The following is a 12,389-nucleotide window of genomic DNA, read 5'->3' as shown; positions in this document are numbered from 1 at the left end:
CTCATGAGTCAGTGCCTCAGAAGGCAGTGTTATGACATGAAGGCACCTTCAAATGAACAGCGTATGAGACTGGCTTTCGAAGGCAGCAAGACATCACAACAAATTACACTTACATTTATATTTATGGCATTTAGCAGATGCTCATCTACAGTGGGTACGAAAAGTATTCAGACCCCATTTTTCACTCTTTGTTTCATTGCAGCCATTTGCTAAAATCAAAAAAGTAAATTTTATTTCTCATTAATGTACATTTGGCAAATGACTGCAGTGAAACAAAGAGCGAAACATTTAAAGGGGTCTGAATACTTTCCGTACCCACTGTAATCTAAAGCAACTTGTGCTTTTATTACAGATATACTAAGGTTCTTCTTAGCATTTAATTACAGCTTTGAGGTTTTAGAATGATAAGAAGGCAGCTTTTTTTTTTTTTTTTTTTTACAAAACATTCCATACAGACTGGACAACTTCCTCCCTTAGAATACACCCAGAGTAGACAGCATTTAAGACATTTTAGACAGCGGGCAGACGCTGTTTGTGGATAGGTGCCTTCCTCAGGGGAACAGGGCTATTCCTTGACTCCCACTGCCCCCAATGTTTCTGCTGGTACTGGAGGTATCCAACTAGTGTCCATTAGGCCACATCTACTGGGCATGTGCTAGCTGTGTCAATATACAAAAATAAAATAGAGAGAGAGAGAGAAATGTAATTAAAGTACTGATATGCATTTAAGAGTAGCTTTTTTGTGCATTTACCCTCACCAGCAAAAACTTATATGTGCACTACTTATATGATGTGGTTATGATAAAATAGAACACAGAATAGGCCACCCTAACATAATGATGTGGAAAAACAGACTGGAACCATGACAGAGTGAGTTTATTTACATTTACATTTATGGAATATGGTTGCTGCTCTTTTCTTGCAGTTTAAATCTTTAATCTAGTGTTTGGCATCAAACACCATTATGTGGCACTGGGGTCAGTGGTCTCAGCCCATGCTAACACAGAGAGTAGACAAGAAATGCAAACAGACTTTGAGTGAGTCAAATCTGTTAGGAAGATGTTTCATGAACCATGTGCCCTGGCCATTCCCGTTCCTGCCTTGTAAAGCCACCATCCTCATCTCATACGGGCCTGTCCACACAATCAGAGCAGGACCTTCCTCCATCCTCTTCATCCTCATGCAGTTTCTCTCCTCTGTGACACTGAGGTTACGCATTTCATCCATTTCTAAAAGACCCTGTGACAGCTCAGATGTAACCGAGTTACATGCGAAGATCCTCTTCCAAAACCAGACGTCTGTGGTGGATCTTTTAGCTCAAGTCTCGGGCTCAAAGAGCATGAAAGTGATGTTCTCTGTGACAGTTGTATCGCTAAGACACTTCTGTAAGACAGATCTGTTCCCTTTGATTTTACACATACTTTCAGAAAGGGGTTGAGCTGAGTACATTAAATAAGCTGTAGCGCAGTAGCATTTTAAAGCCTGCTAGGCATCAATCATATGAAAAATAGTTTTGCAAACAATGCTGCCAACAAGGAGAGTCTGTGATTATCTCTTTCTGCCGGAAACAACCATTATTCTAATGTCACACACCAGCAGATATAAACAAGTGTAGCAATGAGGAGCTGATTTACACTGAGCTGTAGGCAGAAGCCTCACAGCGGAGGAGCCTTTCTCTCTGAGTCTATCTGCGCTAATCCACGCGCATCTGCTCCATTTGCACACACGCCTCCTATGAGGGGAGGATCAATACAGGAGGAGGAGAGCAGATGAAGGGAGAGTTGTTCACATTTCCTCTATTAACGCTGCTGTAATGAGACTTGCTTGCAGAGCAGGGGACACTCAGCTGGAGATGCAGGAACAGCATGTGGGTGGGACTCAATCAGAGCGTCCGCCTGCCCCCTGGTGTGTCAGCCTGCCCAGAGAGGAGAAACGTCCTGCCAGGGGTCTGCCAGCATGCTCACATCTTCCTCGTTCATGCTGTCCCAACTTGCAGGTCCCATCAGATACACTGGCCCACTTGAGGAAGAAGCTGCGAAAACTTGCTGTTTCTGCTGAACACTGCGAGAGCATTGGAGGAATGGCACACACTGCACCAGTTTTTCTTTTCTTTTATTTATGTTCAATTCTGTTTCAAATATATATTTCCAAAAAATACAAAACAAACAAACAAACAAAAAATGTATGATAGAGATACATAACTGGCCACTTAAGTTACAAACACTTCAAATGTACCTTTACAGGTCCAACAGTGTTTAAAAATCCAGCATTATTCTTGAAATGTACATTATTTTCTCTCCTCCAGAGGTGATTATTTTTCAGATTTCATTATAGAACTATAATGTCCTGGAGAAGTGACATCAACACTTTTAAAATCTACAAATAAAATATAATAAGGTACAATTATGTTCCCTGCAAAAAGGTATGAAAATGTAACATGTGGCAATATTTATGGCAGTCAAGGTTTGAGTATTTTTAAAATAAAACATGAATTAATGCCAAATTACAACCTAACCCTATTATATAATTCATTCATTGTCTGTAACCGCTTATCCAGTTCAGGGTCGCGGTGAGTCCGGAGCCTACCCGGAATCCTTGGGCACAAGGCAGGGACAAACCCTGAAGGAGGCGCCATTCCTTCACAGTGCAACACACACATCCACACCTACGGACACTTTGACTCGCCAATCCACCTACCAACGTGTGTTTTTGGACCGTGGGAGGAAACCAGAGTACCTACATGGACACGGGGAGAAAACCCACGTTGACATGGGGAGAACATATATTGGGCTTTTAGAACAAGACATACGCTGCCCTCAAGGCAATGTCTTTTCCCTGGAAGTCCATGGTTATTTCAGCAAAACAATGCCAGACCTCATTGTGCATTAGTTCCAGCAGTGAGGCTTCATGTGTGTGTGCTTAATTGGCCTGTCTGCAGTCCTACCTGTCTCCACTGGCAAAACCTCAGTTGCTAAAGAATTACAAAGTGTAATGAAGAGGAAAGGTGATGTAACACGGTGGTAAACATTCCTCTTTCCAAACTATTGTTTGGAGTGTGTTGCAGGCATTAATTTCATAACTTGTACATATTTACAAAAAAGAAGCAAGCTGGTCAATGAAGCCAATATATTTTCTTTGTGCTTTTGTCAGTTAAAAAAAAAGTTTCATGAAAACTTTAGTTTTTACAGCAACATCCTGTACTAAAAATCTCTTAGAAAACACAAGATTCAATTCTTTCCTGATAAAGTCTCGAGTTCCTTAGTTGTCTTGTGAGTTCTCCTGAGATCACCAAGTGTTTTACTGCTTTTAAGAGAAGCCAAAGCAATGAAAGTGAATTTACTGACAGAGAAAATAGCCTCTCATTGTTGCTTAATGTATATTTAGGGGGAAATGGTACCTAAGAGTCAATGAAAGCACTTAAGCGAACTGAAAAACGATGACTCGGTTTGGGCTGAGTCATTGGCCACAGTAATCCCCTGCTTCCATACTTTTGCTTAAATGGGAACAGCAGGCGTTCTGGAGGGGTCAGCTTTCTGAATGGCACAGGCGTGTGTACAGAGTGAAGGCATCAGCACTTCTCACCTCATCCAGCTCGGTAAAAGTTGAAAAGACTCCCCTTTGGCCTCGAGGCCCTGCTGCCAAAGCCCGCGTGTTTGGCACTGGGACACGCATTTCAGAGATGAGCTGGCTGCTGCTCAGCTCCATTCCATGGCTGGCAGACAAATGCACAATAACCCTAATGGTGTGAGGGAAGGAGGGAAAGAGTGATACCTCGCTGGAGGAAAGAAGAACAAGCCCAGGAGGACACACGTAGGGCAGTGAGAGTGGACACTGTGATAAATGACCACTGAAATGCCTTCAGCAGTTTTGAGCGATGTGCTTTCAGTCTCCGTGGAAAAAAAGTAAAAGAAGGAAAGGATATCTGCCCTTAACACTATTACCATCAAGGTGTTAGAGCTGCATTTTACAAGCTGTGAACTTCAGGGGGAGAGAGATGTTTGACACAGTCCCACGATGTCTCTTTCTCCTATTTTTGCAGTTGTTTAGGCATTCTGTTCAGCACAGACTTTATCCTTCAGCTGCTGTCCGTTGGATCAGCTCATCGATTTGGACCCTGGCACTGCTCGTGACGCTCCAGTTAGTCCAAATGAAGAAAGATCCGTCTTGTTTATTCCCAGCTTTGGGTCACCCACGGGAATTGGACTGAGCTATACCGGCTGAGGTGAAATGGAACAAAATGAAATTGCAGCTAACCTTCTCCTTTGGGACAATTTAGTGACAGTATGAGATTCAGCTAGCAAGAGCAATACTGAAAACTGAGAAGCCAGCCACTTCACAAAAATCCAAAGAAGTCAATAAAACAACAAACAATGCTTAAATACAGGACCTGAATACAGAATCTTTCTCTGATAACAAATACTTATGACTCCAGCTTAGTGCGAGTCATTCAGAACCATTCTAGTTGTTGTAAACTGGAGATAATATGTTCCTATAGCCCAGAGCCACACTAAGGTTCAATCAACAGCCACATGCCAGTGTTTAATACAACAATGAACCTCAGCCAAATATGTCCCGCATGGGTGGGACAAGCACGGCTGGCTCAACTCATCTTCATCGAGCCTTCGGGCATCCTGGCTGACCTCGCTTATACTTCAAAAACCGCCGTTCAAACGTGCCAAGCCCAGGTCAAAATATTATAGCTGCATTAAAAGATGCCCAATCAGTCTGTGTTCTGGACACTGCTGTCACTTCTGAAGCCTTGGTAAATGAGTTTGGGAGCTGAAACCACTCTAAGAATCAATAACCGTAAGCCAACATTTCCTGACTGCCAAAACCCTTACTAAGAGGACAAGAGTGCCACAGCAAGAAGACGTTAGCATTCGATCAGCTTTGGCCCTGATATAGCTTTGCACTTACCTGTATTAGTGAAATGTTACTTAAGTTCAGGCGGAAGAGGTAGTTTCTGGAAAGCAATTTAGAGAAAGGATAGAAATTAGAAGAAGAAGTAGGTCACTCAAGCAACAGACACTGAGTTTTAGGTTTAAACAAGTCTTAAAGAGCAGGGGATCTAAGGAAACCCGACTGGGGTTTTTCTCATGAAGCACATTCCACTGATTTGGTAACCACCTCTGTTAACCCAAATTTAGACCTTCAATTTGTGAATAATCCTTGTACACAGGCCAATGGCAGCATGAGGTTTACAATGAATAGCTAATAGTGAAACATGAGGCACAACCAAAATCAACAAAAGACAGTAAGTTAAACATGTAAGAATCAAGGGGGAAAAAAAATGTACTTAACTGTATATTGTTTTACTATAAATGATTTGTTTACATTCCACAAAATATATATTTATATACACATTTAATCTTGTTGTAATATACCTAATGTTCTTCTAAAGTTGGTACGTAAAGTTGTTGTTCCTGGGCTCCCACTGCAGTTACAGAGTGCAATTCAATATTACAGCACTGTGCTGAAATCAATAGGACTGGATTTGGTTTGGTTTCCTACCTAAAAGTTACATAGTGCAGTTTCAGCAGTGCTAGAGCTGCAGACTAGCAACAACAGAGGTTCTGTTCTCCCTATTACAGATCAGTGGAGCAACACAATGTTATTAAAGCTGTAATTTTAAGGTTAAAACATAGTGTTTCTTTAACCTTGGAGCAGACTGGTGTAGGATAAGTTGCCATGGTGACGGAGCCTGATTAAAGTGACACATGATTAGATACATTTTTTTTTTGTAAAAGTTAGTAAGCTAAGCCGCTTGTCTATTTTGTGAGACAGGTCCCTGATCCCATGAAAGAAACTCTGAACACACAAAGGTTGTGTAATAACTGATCACAGATAAAAGCTGTTATTAGCCGTTCAGTATTAAGTGGTGTAATATGAAGAAAGTATTACCTTGCTCCAACTATCAGTTCATTTCTGGTGAGGTCCAAGGTGAGCTGGGAGTAGTCTCGTACACCAGGGTGGGAGAAGCTAGAGATCCAGGGGCTGAGTTCTGAAAGAGACGACAAAAGAAATAAAACATCACCACAGTTTTCCTTCAGGAATCGAACAGAACTAACGTATAATCTGATTGCTTAAAGACTGATTAATGGTTTTCTGAGGAATGCAATAGAAAAACATGCTCCTCTGGAATCTCCTGTTGCTCAGATTCTTGCTGAGAAAGCTGAAGTTGCAATTAGTCCGAACTGCGGGAATCCACAGTTAATCAGTGTGACTGGAGTCTGTACAAGCAGTTCTTAAAACTGTGACATCAGGAGGGAGACCCTGCAGAGAGGTACAATTCTGGCTGGGCCATGACGCTGATCCTAATTCAACATGACACTCAGTCAAAACTTCACTTTCCAGGAAACGCAACACACAAAAGCGCTGTTTGACACCAGCTTCTAGAAATCAAAACAATTTGCCCTGGCAGATATTACCGCGCCCGTCTGGTTCTTATGACATTGGAATAAAAAAGGCACAGGAAGAGCATTATGTAAAAATAAATCCATTTGATCTTTGGGTGACCTTAATGTGGCTTTCTAAATGGGATTTCACTGTGAGCAGTAACTAATAGAAAAGGAGATTTGTTATCGTTCAAGGAAGAACAAGATATCGCAGCAGCTCAATGGATCTAACGCGACTAAAGTGAGAAATTACTCTGGAATATTACATAACGTCTACCTGAAGACTCTAATCATCTGATTTAATTTTTTCCACAATATCTTTTTCTAGTTCTTCCTTTGAATTTAGATAGAACAATTATCCTTTTTTTACATCTCATTTTCCCGCAATTTATTAGATACCGCTAGGCAAAATTAGACCATAAAAAAAACATTTCACTCTCAATCCCAAATGCCTGGAACCCTTACGCAATGAAGCAGGGAAATGGTCACGTAGCAGGTTCCTCCAAGACCTCTGTGTGATGCACATCTGACTGCGGCTTTGAAGACGCTAAACAAATGCAGCTGCGTGTGTATAGGCCAGAACTCTGGTCAACCTGCTTCCCAAACAAAACACGTCAATTAAAACTATGCAACACAGTCTACATCTGTCTAGGGAGACCGAGTCATCCAGATGGCTGGGTCAACGAAAACAATCCTCCTGTCCCATGGGAACACAAACCTGGAAGAAGTAAGGCTTCCCAGAAATCTGAGGCAAGTCTATGGGGAGACGTGAAAAAGAACACACCATTTATCCATCACCATTATACTAAAAGGTAGCATTAAATGATGGGCTCAAGATTAACTGGGGCCATATGGTACCCAAATTAAAAAAATCTTTTATAGAGGCATAACAGAAGAGAGTTATATAATCATATGCAGGAATTCGTGTTACTCTGTCCTTCTTTTTTAGCAGGCACACCAGTAAAGATTACATTCAGGCTCTGTACTGTATGGAACTATAGCCTCAAGTTAGTCTGAGAGAACTGGCTTCTGCCTACTGAATATCTACCTGCTATGAAGTGTGTACAGCCAGCAGGAACACAACCTTGAATCTAACACCACAATGCTGTGGCCTTTCAGATTCAAGATGATGATGATGATGATATATATATATATATATATATATATATATATATATATATATATATATATATATATATATATATATATATATATATATATATATAAAATACAGCTATAGATTAAGGTTATTAAACTCTGAGTTGAATATATCACTACAGACCATAAGAGTCCAGTCTTTGTAAGAATGCCTAGATGAAAATAATGTGAAATGATTCTCCTTCACTAAATACTGTATACTATGTTTTGTATTGAATTTTGGTTACTGCAGCTGTGCTGTATAATATAATAAAGTAATCCATGTATAATTCCATTGTGTTGCACCAAAAACAACTGCCACTGACATGTTGTGTGCTATTAAAAAGAATCAGTCAATATTAAGTACACACGTGAAAACACAGGAAACAAACAAAATCTATTGTAACACAACTAATGATTATGAGACATTTAGCTTCCCACCCCACATTAAAACAAACAAATGTCGCATTAAGGTGCTACTACTCAATTTAAGGGACCTCTTACATTAATGTGCTATTGTTAATTAATTAATTAATTAATTAATTTAACGTTACATTACAACCCAAGAACGCTTTACAATGTACACTCAACATTCAATCCACACACACACACTAGCGAGAAACGCGCATAGTGTACTCTCGACCAGGAACTACCGTCCAAGTGTTACAATCCATATCTGGTCTCACACACATACAGACATTCATTCACACCAGGACAGTTATTAGAGAAGCCAGTTCACCTAACCTCCAGTTTTTGGACAGTGGAAAGAAACCGGAGACCCCGGAAGAAACCCATGCAGACACAGGGAGAATATGGGAACTCCACCCAGATGGGACTTCAACCCAAGATTCCAGCGCTGAGAGGCGAACATGCTAACCACCAAGGCACCATGCTTTTTACAGCTTTGGACATTGGAGGTTTTGGAAGTTTAATTATTGTTCTCCAGGTCCTCCCATCATCAGAGCAAAGTTTGAGAGGACATTGTGAAATATTGACTGGTTACCACTGATGTCATAAGCAATTATTTTCTAAAGGCAGAGTCGAAGTTGATTCAGAAATCCTTTTACCCACACTCTGACTTCTGGTAATTTTCCATAGACGCACATATTTCTAAGAAAATTGTTGTGTTTTTGTAATTGTGTGGTTAGTTGGATATTATACATATACATATATTTATTTTTAGGTCCAGAGTTCTACTGATAATATATCTTTTGAATTTTGAATATACTACCTACACTGAGCTTGATTCGATATCAGGTATATTACAGCCATGTTATTTATTAAGATTTTAAGGAGCTATGTATGTTCGCATCAACCAATTATATTGCAGTAATTTACAGTGTGCATCACTGTGCTTTGAAACATGCTCTCTCACAATCAGAGAATTATGCTCTAAAAGCCTCTAGTCTCTTTACAGATGACTCAGAGGACTTATCTACCAGAAGATCAACTCTCCCTAAACAGTCTGTAACATTACCTTTCCATGCAGAATCATTCCTGTACATTCACTGACTTTAATAAAAGAATAAACTACATTACCCAATTATCCGCAATTAAAAAAAAAAATTATATTGATATTCTACACCATCCTATATTTGACTAAGCCCGTGTGGTTATAGCTTGCTGCTGTAGAGGTGAATGATGCACAGCTGCTCTCTGGCAGACCTGGAGAACAGCTTTTAAATCACTAAAAAAGGAGCCTGTGGATTCCCAGAAGACCGCAGCTAGAAGTGTGTTGATACAGGAAAGTGCATTTCTCTCATGTGTCCCAGAGCAGAAGAGTGCATCCTTCACTAACTCCCTCTGTCCGGAAGAGCATCGCATTCCTGCTCAGAGGAACAGCGCGAGGAGGAGGGCTGACACACAGAGCTGGCTCTGCACACTGTACGATTTCAAATGATAACCTTTGGGTCACCCACAGCACCGCAGTATTAGACCCCACTGGGGAGGAAGCTGTGTTTAACAGCACAGAGGTGAGTGTGCTGCAGCCAAAAGCAGCACTCCCAGAAAGACTCATCTCAGCTTGAGTAAACAAATCTGCTTCAGCCATAAAGTTTCGCATCCTGAGAGCCAAGAGACATTATTCACACGAGACTGTTCATATAAATCATCTCAACGCTAACCACCTTCTTTATAAGCGTTTTAAAAGACTGAACAAAAATATAACCAGAGCTCTATTAGCTGCTAAAGCTGTCTGTTTACTCTCTTAAGGAGGTTTGACACTAAAGACTTACTCTGAAAGACATTTATCCCTTCTCCTATTCCTGCCTTTCTATGCAAAGCTGACTCCTTCACCTCATAAAGTCTGTCTAGTGCCAGGCAAATCCATGCACAATAAAGAGGGATAAATATGAAAGCGTGTTTGCTCCCAGAGGGTCTGAAGTCCAGATCCCACGGTTGATGGACGATTATTGCTTTTTTCCTGCCAATCCACAGTGCGGCAGATAAATGCATTAACCACCAGATCTAGAGGATGAGGATTGGCTGAGCAATCTGCCTTACGCTCTCTAAAAGAGGCATACATCATAACCTTTATCACCCAGTTACACAGGATTAAAACACAATTTTTACTTTTTTTGGGGCATTTTTGTGCATCTGATAACTTTAAAACATTAACTCCCTATATTGCACAAATACTATTTGCCCATGTTAAGGCATGTCACACACCCCACGTGATATTCAACCTCCTTCCAATATTTCTGATAAATAACAATCAGTGAGTTCATTGATACCAAAGAATATCAACACCTGCCAACTTGGGAGAGAGAGAAAAAACTACACATTCCCTTTATTCTTTTTAATAGTCTGCTTAAATTATTGGAGGAATGAAGTGCTGTCCCACTCAGACCACAAACAATGACAATAACTTCACATGTTTAGGAGGCTAGCTGTTGAAGGGGTTCGAACTTTGGAGAAATAAATAGAAAACAATGAACTCCAGTCTCTTGTTGTATCTGAGTTGTTTTACAGTTCCCAGGAGCATATATTTTGAGTGGCATGCTGTTAAAAAAAAAAAAGAAAAACAAGAGACTGACTGAGGCAAGAGCAGGTAACAGCTTAAAAAACATTTCTTCTTCATATCTGAATTGTTAAGCAATCCAGAGCCATTCTTAATGTGCAGTGACTATATGCCAAAAAGGAATGAGAAGAGAGAATAAAAAGCACCCAAAATAAATAAATAAATAAAATAAAAAAATAAAACCACTGATTGCCCAGTTTTTTTATGCTGTATTTAACTTAAATTAATCATTCCTTTCAGTTCAGATTCATGTCTTGTAGCATCCATTACACAGCCTCAATCTTAAACCTGATTTTAACTGGTTATTTGTCCTGAAAGCAGTGTTTTGACTCAAGTAATTGTGTATGTGTTATTTGTCTAATTTCTTCAGTTACATTCAATACACCCTCAGCCAGAAGCTGCAGCTGTCCATGTTCGACGCCATGGGTGTTCATCGCTCACTTCCTCCTCCTTCCTCCCAAATAATGACTCTTTATCACTTCTGTGTATTCTGTGTGTGTGTCACAAGCTGTGAAATCCTTATTTCTGCTCTTTAGCTCCCACTGCATACTGCAGCATCCAGCTCTATGGTTTGTTTGTAAACAAAGCCCTTGTGCTAAACCAGACACTCTGTGTCGTCTCTGCTGATTCCAGGTCAGTCAGAGTGGTCAAAGAGCTTGATAAAACGAGGAATCATACCTATCTAACCACAATGGTTACCTCAGTATTTGCTGCTCTCCAGTCTGTTTGTGTGCTTGAAACCAGACTAATGTTTTTATGAAGCCTTTACAGAGGGTTTGTCTCTCTCTGCACAAAGCAGAGAAACTGCAGTGAGAGACCTCCAAACATTGAAAATCATGAGAGAAAATAAAAAGATGAAGAGTGCTCAATTCCTGTGTCATAGGTAGGTAATATTGATTGATTATGCTGTTTCCGATCACTTAAGTTGGAACTGATGCCAAATTCAGGATGCCGCTAATTGCATGAAAGTAAATACAAAACTAACGAATGAGTTCCTGTGGTAATTTAAACTGCGTATACAAACTTCAACCACATACAAACAACAGACATTGTTTTCCTCAAACATACTGTTCCACATTAAAAGACGTTGAGCTTCTAAATGTGAACAAAAGAGAGAACAGCAGTTCCCGGCCATCGTCAACTTTCCCTCTCCACAGGCTTCAGCCCTTCAGCACCCACTGATTCTTTCAGGTTGTGTGTTATCTAGCCAATGTATCTAGGCATCTCCTTTTCCTCAATCTCCTTCTCTCACACCCCCTGCTCTTTTGGCTTCCATTACTCATGAATAACTTCACAGCTCTTGTAAAAACAATCTGTAATAATTAGTTGAGAGTGTGAACAAGCAGGGATCAGTGTGTTGTGACATTGTATCTCTCTAACACTCTCTCTAACCTGAATTAACATTCTTAAAACTTTCCACTGTTTGCAATCAAGCATTTTGGTGTGCAGCCAAAAAACCTCATACAGAACAACTTTCGCCTGTAACTGCATTTTCAGATTTGGCAGGAAAATACCAACCCATGCTGTGGACTCAGTCCATGGGAGACAAAATAAGGGGAATGAATTTACGCTGTAATAACAAAAACGAAACGTTAGCATTTAAGGAACCAACACTGAACGACTACATTTACACATACATCTGCTTTCATGACCATGTATCACTCACGCACTTACTCACATTATTATTTATTTTATTTCATTAATTTAATTAACTTATTTTTATTTACTTTATATTTCCATTTTTTTAGGTTTCCCCTCCTTGTAAATGACCATGTGGGTTGTAAATCTGTGGGCCCTAATCACGGTTATAAATTAACATCAGTGGGAATCTATTATTT

The 12,389-nt window shown here is 40.1% G+C and overlaps 1 protein-coding gene across 6 annotated transcripts in view; it reads right to left on the bottom strand.

Moving 5' to 3' along the window:
* The window catches only part of sema5ba (sema domain, seven thrombospondin repeats (type 1 and type 1-like), transmembrane domain (TM) and short cytoplasmic domain, (semaphorin) 5Ba), a 208,813-nt gene that overhangs the window by 108,476 nt on the left and 87,948 nt on the right, over nucleotides 1–12,389 (bottom strand). For all 6 annotated transcript variants that reach the window (XR_010804681.1, XM_066686852.1, XM_066686849.1 and 3 more), the window contains 2 exons: nucleotides 5,902–6,001; nucleotides 4,918–4,963 (listed from right to left, as the gene is read on the bottom strand). Coding sequence is in view for 5 of the 6 variants with exons in the window: in XM_066686852.1 (XP_066542949.1) it covers nucleotides 4,918–4,963; nucleotides 5,902–6,001 (146 nt within the window). In the remaining variant the exon portion in view is untranslated. The remainder of the gene's footprint in view (nucleotides 1–4,917; nucleotides 4,964–5,901; nucleotides 6,002–12,389) is intronic.

This window comes from Hoplias malabaricus, chromosome 12, assembly GCF_029633855.1.
Source record: "Hoplias malabaricus isolate fHopMal1 chromosome 12, fHopMal1.hap1, whole genome shotgun sequence".
Classification (NCBI taxonomy): Eukaryota; Metazoa; Chordata; class Actinopteri; order Characiformes; family Erythrinidae; genus Hoplias; species Hoplias malabaricus.
The sequence above is the reverse complement of the archived record's forward strand: the minus strand, read 5'-3'. Positions and strand labels throughout refer to the sequence as shown.